Raw genomic sequence first — 14219 nt, 5'->3', positions numbered from 1 at the left:
AAGGCAGTGCTGGAAAATAATGGTGGCCACACAAAATATTGACACTTTGGGCCCAGTTTGGACATTTCCACTTAGGGGTGTAGTCACTTTTGTTGCCAACGGTTTAGACATTAATATTTACAAAAATGTGAGGGGTGTACTCACTTTTGTGAGATATTGTACATCTGAAAGCATTAATAAAATAATTATGAACCAAATATATTGTCATGGTTACGGATATTACAACATTAAGGATCCAAAAGATCCAGCGGATATGAAAGACGCAATGATAAGTGTGGTAACACAAGCAAAATATGGAAATAATCTTGATTAAATAGAATAAGACCTTTGTTACATAAATCTGTGTTCTTTATTTTGTTTTTTTGTCCAAAGGGTGTGCAAACTTCTGCACTTCACTGTATATTATTTGTCCTTTGTAATTCAAATCACACGTGTTTTTATTTGTAAAGGCTTGAAATGAAGGTCCCGGGTTCGGACAGCGGTATGATTGGCAGGCTTTTGTTCTTGAAAATATGGCGGCAGATTTCATAACCAATTATTACAAAAAAAAAAATAAAAATAATAATAAAGGAAGTGAGGAGGAGGAGGAGGGGCACATGATTACAAGCACAGCGAACATTGAAAATCTGGAAGATGATAACAAAAGCGGACGAAGAGAGATGAAAGAGACGGTCTCTCTGTAGCAGCTGAGCAGGAAGTCCTCGCTGGATCTGCAAGTCTTTCACCCCTAACACCTACACCCCCACCCCCCCAGCCCCTTTTTCCGCCACCCTTGCACCTTTACCTGTCAAACTCCGCCCCTCACATCTGGCACACGATCACCTGACATGATCGCCGCTCCTCTCTCTCTCTTTTTTTGTTCTCCAACATTCTTTCATATAAATTACTCTTAAAAACCTAAGGACAAGCCGTCGAGTCCGTCAAATCGATTCAGTTCTGTTCTCTCTGGTATCGGATCTTTCTTTAAAGAGTAGTCGTGAGGCATGTGAATGATAAAAGTAAGACAGAAAGCAAACCCAAAAAAAAATAATAATAATAATAAATCTAACGTAAAAACAGAAGTTCCACGGCGCAGGACAGAAGTCCCGGGTCCGGTTTCTACAGTAGAGTCACATGTCAGGCATTTTGAAATCCAACCAAACAAACCAAAACACACTTTTTTTTTTTCTTATATCTCGTTGGTCACTTCCTCATGGTCGCCGGATGACAAGTCTCCGTTGGTGGTGATGGTGGCGTTGTCTTGGTAACCGGGCGGCATGAAGGCCAGGCTATAAGGGAAGAGGGCGTGGCAGGAAGCGCGGTATGACTCCAGAACTTTCTGCTGTTCTGAACCCAGGCTGCCGTCCTTTAAGGCCTGTAACACCTCAGTGCACGTCTGACACACACACACACACACACACACACACACACACACACACACACACACACACACACAGTGAGCAGAGAATGAATCATCTCAAAGCAAAGCCATCATCTGTATATGCATCATTTAGAATTGGTCTAAACTCTACTCTTAATGTAACAGGAGTACATTTTTACCTTTATGGTTCTGCCGGTCAGAGACTTGTCCAGTGATGTAGCCAACTCGCAGGCCGTGCTCTCAGAGGAAGGATCCAGGTACACCATCATCTTAGCGCCTATGGGAAACAATATGAAATAGGAATGGTGAGGAAGTCAGTCAGCGTTCAGTCCTGCTGTGACCTGCCCGAGTGTTCACACCCCCTCCACTCTCTCTCCAGATCAGATCCAAAACACTGACACTTGCCTACAAAACCAAGACTGGACCAGCTCCCTCTTACCTCAAATCTCTTATTACTCCTCACACTGGACCTCACTCACTCAGATCTATCAGAATGCTCCACCGCTCCCACTGTCTCGCAGGGTAAGAGGTAGGTACACATCTGGACTCTTCTCTGTTCTGACTTCCTCTAGATGTCCTATAGTCACTGACCATCTTCAAATGATGGATGAAGACCTACCTCTTCCTGAAACACTTAAACTATCTCATATTTCCCTGTTTGTTTATGTGGTGTTGTATGTTGTATGTATAAAAACACAGTTTTAGATGGTATACCAAGTCTGTGACTTATTGACCCAGTGTTAATGTATTCATTGAAGCACTTTTGTACGTCACTCTGGATAAGAGCGTCTGCCGAATGCCAGAAATATAAATGTAAAATCCCAAAGGTGTTCAGTGGGGTTGAGTCAGAGTCAGGGGTTGAGTCAGAATCAGGGCTCTGTGCAGGACACTCCAGTTCTTCCACTTCAACTCTACTAATCACACCATGTCTTCATGGAGCTCAGGGGCTTTGTGCACAGAGCCATCGTCATGCTAGAACAGTATTTGTGCTTCTCAGTTCTAGCGAAGGGAAATTCTTACACTACAGCGTACAAAGGCATCCGATATATCTGTGTTCTTCCAACAAGCCTATCTTCCAGCATCCACCTTCATGAGACCAGCGTTCTAGCTGAAAATGGAGCATTTTATTGTTTTCAAGTGTGTCTATAGATTTCAGGAGTGTGTGTGTGTACCTGCTAATCTGTGAGGTATGGAGTTGGAGTGCTTGCTCAGGAAGTTTTTGTTGTAGGTTTTGGGGTCACTCTCTCCAAACAGACGCGTGATCTCCTGCTTGAGGACGGTGTGTACAGGCTGAGGCAGACTCTTACTGTCAGCCACTGTCCACACACACACACACACAAACACACAATTAATGAGGCTGTGAGACAGGATGCAAGATCACACTTGTGTATAGAGCACGATATAAGACACTGGCATTCCTGTGTCTTTCCAGACGCACCTCCTTTAAAGAATCGGACGAGGCACTGATGAAGCCAGGGGTGGTCTGGGTCTAAAGCATATGCTCTCTTCACTGACTGCAGCATCAGCAGATATTTTTCTGTGAACACACACACACACACACACACACACAGTGACACAGGGGGATGATATTAGAGGAATTTTACTGGCTCACTGAAGCAGATAAGCAGCACAGTGATGATGGACAGCAGCAGTAAATGCAAATCTAGGTCAGGATGATGCAACCAAACGTATTAAAGCAGTTAATGTGAGTTTAAATGTGAGCTCAGGGGCCGAGCCTCGACTCGTCAGCTTGCGTGTTCACCTTTGCGGAAGTAGATCTCGAAAGCCAGGAGGTGCGTCTCGATTCTGTTCGTCACCAGGTTCTTCAGAGGAATCAGGAACTTCACCGCCTCTTCCAGGGGATTGTCGATCTGCCGAAGAGAACACGGATTCCAGGAAACAGAGGTGAGAAACGCGTTTAAGCTGAAACTTTCTAAAACTAAACACAAAGGTACACTATATTGCCAAAAGTTTTGGGACACCCCTCCAAATCATTCAGGTGTTGTTTTTCAGGGGTTGGGCTCGGCCCCTTAGTTCCAGTGAAAGGAACTCTTAATGCTTCAGCTTCATACCAAGACATTTTGGACAATTTCATGTTCCCAACTTTGTGGGAACAGTTTGGGGATGACCCCTTCCTGTTCCAACATGACTGCACACCAGTGACCAAAGCAAGGTCCATAAAGACATGGATGAGTGAGTTTGATGTGGAGGAACTTCACAGAGTCCTGACCTGAACCTGATAGAACACCTTTGGGATGAATTAGAGCGGAGACTGTGAACCAGACCTTCTCATCCAACATCAATGCCTGACCTCACAAATGCGCTTCTAGAGGAATCGTCAAAAATTTCCATAATCACACTCCTAAACCTTGTGGAAAGCCTTCCCAGAAGAGTTGACGCTGTTATAGCTGCAAAGGGCGGGACAACTCCATATTACATTCATGTGCATGTAAAGTCAGACGTCCCAAAACTTTTGGCAATATAGTGTATGAGGTATTATGCTGTTAAGTGACAAATAAGAACTGGAAAATTCCTCTAAATTCTGTGTTTTGTCCTTGTAAACCTCCACTTATGTTATTACATTATAATATATATCAAAAGCTGAGTACAACATTAAGCTTATATAAAATCTCATGTTTTCCAACACACACACACCTTAGCTAGTTTCTCAGGTATGAGCTCCTCTTTAGGTCCACCAATCTCCTCCTCATCCTCCTCTTTCTTCTTCTTCTGGTTTTTCAGTTGTTTCTCCTTCTCTGCGTTCTTCTTCTCCTCCTCCAGCTGAGCTTTCTTCTGCGCTCGTCTCTGCTTGTTCCTCAGTTTCTTCATCTCCTTATCCGTCAAGGTGACTTTGGAGAGGGGAAAAAAACAAAAAAGAAATGGTTTTTGATCAGGTCCGATCCTACATATACAATTTTTTTTTTTTTATCTCTGCCACCTCGGCTCTCTGCCTGTTCCGAGATCACATTAGAAGGTAAGAGAACAGCTGTTCAGGAATACAGAGCCTTTGTTTAATATAAACTGTGAAAGGACAGTGTCTCTGTTGCTGAAATGCTCGTGATGCTTTGCTGAAACAACAAAAAATGGAAAAAAGGCCAAAATGGATTATAGATACACAAACTTTGGTCAGATTTGCTCGCAGAGTGGTGCACAAAGTTAAAAACACTCACTGTACACTTTATTAGTGCACGTTATTCTTCTAATCAGCCAATCATGAGATGACAGTGCAGTAAAGCATATCTTTTCTTTATGATGCTTGATGGGAATATTAAAACTCTTGAAGCTCTTGACCTGTATCTGCTTTGTGCTGCTTCCATATGATTGGCTGATTAGAGAACTACATGAATGTGCACAGGTGTTCCTAATAAATTGGACAGCATGTAAATGAGCCCAAGCATGTTTAAAGCCTTTTAAACTTTTGGGGCTAAGACATACCTGAATCTAAATCATACCTGTTTAGCATTTATGCAATTTTTTATATATATATTTTTAAAAAATACTCCATTGTTTTTATTATACATTTGGAATGTGAACATTCTGCTAGTGAAGGAGGCGTGGCCTCAAATAAAGTCAATGCCAGTAAAGGAGGTGTGGCCTCAACGCCAGTCTGCGCTAATGAAGGAGGCATGGCCTCAAATCAAGTCAGTGCTAACGAAGGAGGTGTCGCCTCAAATCAAGTCGGTGCCAGTAAAGAAGGCGTGGCCTCAATGCCAGTCTGTGCTAGTGAAGTAGGCGTGGCCTCAACACCAGTTGGTGCCAGTAAAGGAGGCGTGGATAAGAATACTGATAAGAATACTGCTCTTACTCCACCCCTTTTTTCCTTAAAAGGCATCTTGAGATTAATAAGGGCTCTAAATATTTAATAAACCGTTCTTTTAACCTTTGTTATTATTATAATATTAACGGTGTTTACTGTTGTCTGCCTGCGACTCCTTGTTGTCGTCACACAGCGGGTTGTCGTGGAGTTTGAGGTAGATCTGGATGGCGGTTTGTGCGGCTTTGAAGTAGAAGGGGTGCATGCGCAGCACGTCCTCCAGCTTGAGCAGAGCCACGTAAGAGCGCAGGGTCATCTTCCTCATGCAGTACGTGTGGAAGTCAAACTGGTCGTCTGTTATTTCGACAAAGTGCTGCAGAGAGAGAGAGAGACAGAGAGAGAGACAGAGAGAGAGAGAGAGACAGAGAGAGAGAGACAGAGAGAGAGAGACAGACAGAGAGAGAGAGACAGAGAGAGAGAGAGAGACAGAGAGAGAGAGAGAGACAGAGAGAGAGAGAGAGAGACAGAGAGACAGAGAGAGAGAGAGAGAGAGACAGAGAGACAGAGAGACAGAGAGAGAGAGACAGAGAGAGAGAGACAGAAAGAGAGAGAGAGAGACAGAGAGAGAGAGAGACAGAGAGAGAGAGAGAGAGAGAGACAGAGAGAGAGAGAGACAGAAAGAGAGAGAGAGAGAGACAGAAAGAGAGAGAGAGACAGAAAGAGAGAGAGACAGAAAGAGAGACAGAGAGACAGAAAGAGAGAGAGAGAGACAGAGAGAGAGGGGTCAGATTTCTCAACAGTGTGTGATTTTTGAAGCCAGCTTTCAGGAACACGACATCAACTCACTCGCTCGATTTCATGGCACTTCTTGAGCGCGTCTCCGTATTTATTCATGGCCTTGTACGCCAGAGCGCATTCGGTCTGAAACCACATACACTGCATCTCGTTCAGGTTCTCCACTGCCGACGTGCCTTCCTGCAACACACACACACAATTTTATCACAAAATGCTTAAAGTACACAAAACAGGATCAGACGAGTTCTGAGAACAAACCTGCATCATTATAACTATATACGGATCAGCCATAACATTATGACCAGTGAAAGGTGAAGTGAATAAGACTGATGATCTCCTCATCATGGCACCTGTTAGAGGGTGGGATATATTAGGCAGCAAGTGAACATTTTGTCTTCAAAGTTGATGTGTTAGAAGCAGGAAAAATGGGCAAGTGTAAGGATTTGAGTGAGTTGGACGAAGGGCCAAATTGACGTCTAGACGACTGGATCAGAGCATCTCCAAAACTGCAGCTCTTGTGGAGGTGTTCCCGGTCTGCAGTGGTCAGTATCTATCAAAAGTATCCTTTAAGCCCCATGGAGGCCCCACCTCACAACTCACAGGACTTAAAGGATCTGCTGCTAACATCTTGGTGCCAGATACCACAGCACACCTTCAGGGATTTAGTGGGAGTCCATGCCTTGATGGGTCAGGGCTGTGTTGGCAGCAAAAGGGGGACCAACACAATATTAGGCAGGTGGTCATAATGTTATGCCTGCTCTGTGTAAATAATAAAACAGCACTTAAATCCAAATCCCCACCATTTTAGCTCCGAGTGCTCTTCATAATATTTACAGCAGCTCTGCACTGATTTACACCCTGAACACACTCTACATGCACTAACCCGGGTAAATTTGGAGCACATCTCCTCGGCCTCTTTGATCAGTCCTGCCTTCAGCAGGTATTTGGCGCATTTGGAGTTGATGAAGCGATCTGCAGTGTCGAGTGCCTGAGCCTCGTCCATCCAGCGTGCAGCTTCCTGAATATTTCCGGCATGCTAGAGAGGAGAAAGAGATGAAAAGTGATGAAGAGAAAGAGAAATAAGTGCATGGCCAAACCTTTCAGAACAAAAAATATAAATCACATTTAAATCTCAAATATTTTTATTTGCACTACACAGGGTAAAATATTATATTTAGACCCTAGAGCCTAGGATAGACCCCAGACCCTATATTTAGACCCTAGATCCTATATTTAGACCCTAGACCCTATATTTAGACCCTAAATAGTGCCTAGGATAGACCCTAGATCCTATATTTAGATCCTAGATAGTGCCTGGGATAGACCCTAGCCCTATATTTAGACAATAGATAGACCAAATATATCTACATATAATAAATATTTTTTTATTTAACTAGAAAATAAACAATTTGTAAACTATTCTGACTGACGTGTTCGATTATTTCTCATTTTTGTACAAATCTTTGTAGCAAACTCATTATTACAGGTGTGTATGCATGGTTTTGTGTGTGTGTGTTCTACCTTGTAGATCTTAGCCTTGATGAGGAAGAGCTCTATAAGCGTCGGGGTGCTTTCGATGGCCGTGTTGATGTACTCCAGAGCGATGCTGTGTTGTCCAATATGATCAAAATGCTGGGCGAGGAAATACTGAACCCACAGAAGGGTGGTGGGAGGCTCTGTTTTTCCGTCATCTGCACATAACACACACATTACCACTACCAGCCACTTTAATAGAAACACCTTTCCAGTATCTGTGACTATCCGGTCAACCAATCATAACAGTGGTGCTTACATTAAAAAGAATGAGGAAAAATAAAGTGATCTCTGATTATTACAGCATGGTTCTCAGTGCCTGACAGGCTGGTTCGAGTATTTTTAAAATAATTAAATTATCTGAATGGGCAATTTCATGCATGAGCAGGTATACAGGTGTTCCTATTACACCAGGGGTTAGCAAATTCCTCTGTTTCTGCTCTGGTTGCCATGGTGATTGAAACATTTGTAAAAAACGGTAGTGATATGAAACGTTAATACTCGCTCTTGGCTGTTATGCCGTTGTTGTAAAGTGACAAAATGTTTTGCTGGCTGTAATTATTCTGGTGATTTGCTCCTTTATGTTTTTGCACGTCAGCACGCATGCACACACACACAAGCCTTGCACCTCTGCAGTTGTTTTGAAATCTCCTAGTAACATGAAAAAACATTTCAGTGTTCAGGTTGGTTCGGTTACAACTGTGCGACCCTTCGGCATTAGAGTGTGTTGCTACATTACAAATACTTTATCGATTTCATATAAAAAAAAGAAAAGTCTACGACACAGTCTTTTCATTTTTAACAGTTTTTTGAAGTGTGTTCTCACGTTGACGGCTTACCATTTGGGCTGAACATTCTGCAGCTTCTCAAACTTGCCTCATAGCTCAATACCATCTGCTCAATGACCGACACCTGCAATGAGACAAGTTACAAACATGATCATCAGTCCATCAGTCACACACACACACACAGTCTGCATCTGTACCCGCCTCACCTTCTCCTTGTCGTGATAGAGAGATTTCAGCGTAGTGAAAAGTGGAGGACATCCTTTACTGAAGTTCACCCTCAGGTAATGATCCAGACACTCCCTGAACTTCTCTCCTAAACAGATCCAGAGCAAAACAGACAGGAAGTAGAGGTGTGTCTGAATTATTGCGGTAGTTCATTTTCAACAAATATGACAATTTGCAGTTTATTAAATTTGTTTATTTTAAGAAACTGTAGAATTAAAACAAATGCAAACATATTAGAGTCAGTGAAGGAGACATGGCCTGAGCAATAGCAAGTCAGTGCTAGAGAAGGAGGCGTGGCCTCTAAGCAAGTCGATGCTAGTGAAGGAGGTGTGGCCTCAAAGCAAGTCAATGCTAGTGTAGGAGGCGTGGCCTCAATGCCAGTCAGTGGTAATGAAGGAGGCGTGGCCTCAATGCCAGTCAGTGCTATTGAAGGAGGCGTGACCTCAAAGCAAGTAAGTGATAGTGAAGGAGGCGTGGCCTCAAAGCAAGTCAGTGCTAGTGAAGGAGGTGTGGCCTCAAAGCAAGTCAGTGCTAGTGAAGGAGGTGTGGCCTCAAGTTGGTGCCAGCAAAGGAGGCGTAGCCTCAAAGCAAGTCAGTGATAGTGAAGGAGGCATGGCCTCAATGCCAGTCAGCGCTATTGAAGAAGGCGTAGCCTCAAAGCAAGTCAGTGCTAGTGAAGGAGGCGTGGCCTCAAATCAAGCTGGTGCCAACAAAGGAGGCGTAGCCTCAAAGCAAGTCAGTGCTAGTGAAGGAGGCGTGGCCTCAAATCAAGCTGGTGCCAACAAAGGAGGCGTAGCCTCAAAGCAAGTCAGTGCTAGTGAAGGAGGCGTGGCCTCAAAGCAAGTCAGTGCTAGTGAAGGAGGCGTGGCCTCAAAGCAAGTCAGTGCTAGTGAAGGAGGCGTAGCCTCAACGCCAGTTGGTGCCAGTGAAGGAGGTGTGCTGTTTGTGCCTGTCAGTCTGAGGGAAAAAGGTGTGGCCTCACTGTATCAGTCTGAACGATTGTCAGTCTCAATGAAGGAGATGTGGCTTCCTCAGAAACAGCAAGGAGGGGGAAGGAAACACTTAGAACCTGAAACACTCACCTGTGAGGAAAGTGAGTGGCAGCCTCCTGGGCACTAAACCCTTAGGGAACTTTATCCAGACATCCTCGTAAATCTGCTGCCTCTCCTCCACACTCCCTAAACAAACACACACACACACACAATGTCAGGCCTCAGTAGTGAGGAGACTTATGTATTCAGAGTGTGTGTGTGTTCTTTTGTACCAGGTTTCAGAGCTTTCTCCAGTCCCTGGTAGTAGCTCCAGTTCTCAGGGTTTCTCTCCTGCAGGTGGCGATAAACCTCTGTGGCTTCACTCGCCCGGTCCAACTCCAGCAACAACTCTCCTACGTTATGAAAAATACACGTGTATATCTGCATTTCTAATCACAACATTGTTGGATTTAAAATTCTGATTAAACAGCAGGTCTGAGAACAGTGCAGCCACCATTCAATCACAGGTTTACATTAAAACATTGTTGTTTCTATAGCAACTGATTCACAATTTCTTGCATAGCGGATGCTCCACATGTTAAAAAGCTTTGCAACAGTCAGAGAACATTGTCTCAGTAACACGACAACACTGCATTTCTTTGTGACTTTTAAGAATCTTAACCCACCTTTGGTTTCCTCTACAGCTAGTTTGTCACAGATCTGCTTCTCGTAGCTCATCAGGTGATCGAAAGCCTCTTTGAAAAGTCCGGCTTCTCGGAGCACTTGATTCTGATACAGCAGCAGCTCACTGTACTCATAGTCCACTTTATCTGGAGATGTCTGTTAAAAAAAAAAAAAAAACCCAGCATGAACTATGGATTAATATATACTTATATTTCCAAAAGTTTTGGGACACCCCTCCAAATCATTGAATTCAGGTGTTATTTTTCAGGGGTTGGGATCGGCCCCTTAGTTCCAGTGAAAGGAACTCTTAATGCTTCAGCTTCATACCAAGACATTTTGGACACTTTCATGCTCCCAACTTTGTGGGAACAGTTTGGGGATGACCCCTTCCTGTTCCAACATGACTGCACACCAGTGCACAAAGCAAGGTCCATAAAGACATGGATGAGTGAGTTTGGTGTGGAGGAACACAGAGTCCTGACCTCAACCTGATAGAACACCTTTGGGATGGATTAGAGCAGAGACTGCGAGTCTTCTAGTCCAACATCAGTGTCTGACCTCACAAATGCGCTTCTAGAGGAATGGTCAAAAATTCCCATAAATACACTCTTAAACCTTGTGGAAAGCCTTCCCACAAGAGTTGAAGCTGTTATAGGTGGGCCAACTCTGTATTACATTTATGTGCATGTAAAGGCAGACGTCCCAGTTTTGATCTGACTCCGCTCTAATTCATCCCAAAGGTGTTCTATCAGGTTGAGGTCAGGACTCTGTTCAGCTCAGTGCAAGCCCAACGCCTGAATTCAATGATTTGGAGGGTTGTCCCGATACTTACCAATATAGTGTATATCCTCAAAACCCACACAAGTATTTGTTGAACATAAAATTCCAGAGATGCACCCTAAAGTCCTTCACTTTTAATGACAGCTTTTGATTACCAGCAGCGGAAGTGCTGAACTTCATGCAAACGAGAAGCAAATCGATATAGTGAGGGACCGTACTTCGTTCTGGTGTTCACGCTTTGTCAAGATTTATTGATGCAAATTTCGGAAAAAAACCCTCTCGACTGGAGATGCACATGACAAATCAGTTGCAGTTGTGTGTGTGTGTATATATTTGCATCATACCTGCTGGGTTTTACGGAACTCCTCCACGATTTTGGCAGCCATCTCGTAGTCCTGCAGCAGGTGATAGGCGATGGCGTAACCGATCCATGATGCTCTCTGAGCCGGACGCAGCTGGAGTAAATGGTACCTGGTCTCCTACAATAACCACACACACACACAGAGAAAGAGAGATGACTTTCATGGCATCACACATTTCTCTTTAAAACACACACTTGTTCTTTCTATCTCTCTGCTTTACCCTGTACCCCTCGAGGTCCCTCATCTGGATCTGCAGCAGCGAGAGGTCTCGGAGGATTTGCAGGTTGTCTTTGTCCCATTTCAAGGCGTTTCTGTAGCACTTAATAGCTTCGTCGTATTTCTTATCAGATCGCTGCAACAAACCATACACGTGCCAGCCTGTAGGGGCGGAGTCAAGGACAGGAAATGCACGCACTTTTTTTTTCCTCCCACCACTAGATGGTGTTTATAGTGGTTCTTGTGAGTTCCTCAAATATTTTCAATAGAAATTACAAAAGAAAAATCCTGAATGAGGGAAGTTCATGCAGTTACACTACTCATGATGCAACAATCATGTCCCAAGGATACAGACGTGACTCTTCAGATCGTTGCGGAGACCTCTTCTGACCAGATCATACGCTTCTTCTTTTCTTCCCAGACAGTTCAGCGTCAGTCCCTTCATCGCCAGGGTCTCTGTGGGTGAGACGAGCACAAAGGCGGTGATGTAACTGAGCATGCAATGAAATCAGGCTTCAGTGTTTACATCGATCTTACCCCCATGCTCGGCAAATTTGGTGTTGGACAGGATCTGCTTGCAGAACTTCAGGCCGTTTCTGTATTGCTTGTGCTCGTAGCATCTCTGAAGTACATGAGAGAGAGAGAGAGAGAGAGAGAGAGAGTGTGAGTGAGAGTGAGAGTGAGAGTGAGAGAGAGAGTGAGAGAGAAAGATAGAGGGAGAGAGAGAGATGTAAAACATATCTCAACGAACGATCTGTTACATAAACCACCGCATCATTATAATCTTAATTCTGATTGGTCAGAAGGTGTTGATTAATTTTCTATAACAGAAGCTCTAAAAGTTCCAGGTTTATAAGTAAGTCACTGTTTCTATAGTAACAGATCATTCACATGGACTTATACAGCAGACACTTGGTGTGGTGGTACCAAGGCTCTGGGTCATTGACCGGAAAATCGGGGTTCAAACCCCAGCACTGCCAAGCTGCCACTGTTGGGGCCCTTGAGCAAGGCCCTTAACCCACCCTGCTCCAGGGGCACTGTATCATGGCTGACCCTGCGCTCTGACCCCAACCCTCAAGGAATGGGATATGCGAAGAAAGAATCAATCATTCAAAATAGAGACTCATGGAAGAAGTCTCCAGTGTCAGAGTTTTCGAGACAGTAGTTTCCTCTTTCTCTAGAGACGCCAATCTTAGTTTTATTCCTTCCTTCTATTCTATTCTACTAAAACTCTATTCTTCATGTAATACGCTTTTATGCAAATTAATGAGACGAATCAATGAATATGCAAATGAGCCTGTGACGTCAAAACGACTTTTTAGGCACACATGAGCAACTTCACAAACTGAACAGCATAATAACGTTTTTATTCCATTCTAATCTCAAATCATTTCCTTTCCCGTGCTTATTTATTTATTTATTTATTTATTTATTTGGGATAAACAACTTGCTGACACGCTAAAACTAAGTTACTAGAGATGCGTCTGGTAACGTAGCAACTTGTCAGGGTCAGAGTATATAAATGTTTATAATAATATAAAAAGACATTTGTTGTGGTTTTAACTCGAGATCATTACTAAATAATCTTTAAAAACATTTAACTATCCCTCGAACTCTAAATGAGCGTAAAACTGGTATCACTATTTACATTATCGCTAACCTAATGGCTCAGTTCCAAATTGCTCCCTAAAGAGCACATAGGGTACATAACTAGGGTGTATAAGGCATTAGATCATGCCCTGTGTAGTGTACTGCAACAGGGAACGTACATGTCATTTGAGCTCCGCCCCTTGACTCGTGCACTTACTTCATTTCGCTGTCTAAAATGATTAAAGGGCAATTACGGTTGACTTTAGTTCACTTTAACCGACTAAGCTAATGAGTACTAACGTGATAAATCGCCCCTGAAGCGGTTAGTTTGTTAAAAACATCCCATAACTTACCAATATTCTCTTAAAGAGAGCGTTCTCTTTGGGCGGCAGTGTGACTGAGGGCATTGCTGTCACTGCTCTCACTGTGCTATTAACATGAATCAGAGCTGCAGCTGGGCTGTGATGAGAATCCTCTCCCGGATCGGGTTCTGCTAAATTACACCCCCCGAAAACTTCACTGTCTTTTTGGATCAGGAGTCTTCACGTGGTGACGGAACCAACATGGCGGACTCGGCTTTTCTCCGGGACAACCTGCTGTCTGCGCATGCGCGTAGGCCGATCTTCTCTTCCGGGTAAAATCGTGCAAACTACACTGAAATACTTATTAATAAATATTATTATTATTATTATTATTATTATTATTATTATTATTATTATTACTACTACTACTACTAATAATAATAATAATCATCATATTTGCCAGTGTACATGTACCAAAAATACTACAACTAATTTATAGGCTCTTATAAACCTATAAACCTAAATAAAAAATATATAATATTTATTAATTAGGAGTCTTTGTACTTTGCACTTTTTACTGTGGTACAATCAACATTTTATATTATATATTCAATATTAAACTAATATAAATATTTATGTATCTCTCTCTCTCTCTCTCTCTCTCTCTCTCTCTCTCTCTCTCTATATATATATATATATATATATCATGTGCAGGTAAAGGCAGACGTCCCAGTTTTGGCCTGGCTCGCAGTCTCCTCTCTAATTCATCCCAAAGGTGTTCTATGGGGTTGAGGTCAGGACTCTGTGCAGGTCAGTCAAGTTCCTCCACACCAAACTTTCTTACCCATGTCTTTATGGA

The 14219-nt window shown here is 43.2% G+C and overlaps 1 protein-coding gene across 1 annotated transcript; it reads right to left on the bottom strand.

Annotated features, from left to right (window-relative positions):
* Positions 1 to 326: 326 nt before the first annotated feature.
* On the bottom strand, positions 327 to 13639 carry naa15a (N-alpha-acetyltransferase 15, NatA auxiliary subunit a). The gene is made up of 20 exons (XM_058396591.1): positions 13412 to 13639; positions 12006 to 12090; positions 11820 to 11924; positions 11473 to 11630; positions 11235 to 11369; positions 10113 to 10266; positions 9720 to 9839; positions 9538 to 9633; positions 8437 to 8543; positions 8282 to 8354; positions 7431 to 7600; positions 6793 to 6945; positions 5961 to 6089; positions 5274 to 5487; positions 4016 to 4209; positions 3123 to 3231; positions 2799 to 2897; positions 2533 to 2676; positions 1540 to 1637; positions 327 to 1375 (listed from the first exon to the last, which is right to left on the bottom strand). The coding sequence occupies exons 1-20, from the start codon at positions 13463 to 13465 to the stop codon at positions 1169 to 1171; spliced, it is 2604 nt and encodes an 867-aa protein (XP_058252574.1). The 5' UTR covers positions 13466 to 13639; the 3' UTR covers positions 327 to 1168.
* Positions 13640 to 14219: the final 580 nt, after the last annotated feature.

The sequence above is a fragment of the Hemibagrus wyckioides genome, linkage group LG08, assembly GCF_019097595.1.
Source record: "Hemibagrus wyckioides isolate EC202008001 linkage group LG08, SWU_Hwy_1.0, whole genome shotgun sequence".
Classification (NCBI taxonomy): Eukaryota; Metazoa; Chordata; class Actinopteri; order Siluriformes; family Bagridae; genus Hemibagrus; species Hemibagrus wyckioides.
The sequence above is the reverse complement of the archived record's forward strand: the minus strand, read 5'-3'. Positions and strand labels throughout refer to the sequence as shown.

What these genes read in the sequence shown, in the direction of transcription:
- naa15a (XM_058396591.1), bottom strand. Translation starts at nt 13,465, where the DNA reads ATGCCCTCAGTCACACTGCCGCCCAAAGAGAACGCTCTCTTTAAGAGA. An exon ending in CGATCTGAAGAGTCACGTCT is followed by an intron (nt 11,631 to 11,819) that starts GTATCCTTGGGA and finishes CCGCCCCTACAG; the next exon opens with GCTGGCACGTGTATGGTTTG. An exon ending in GGGACCTCGAGGGGTACAGG is followed by an intron (nt 11,370 to 11,472) that starts GTAAAGCAGAGA and finishes TGGTTATTGTAG; the next exon opens with GAGACCAGGTACCATTTACT.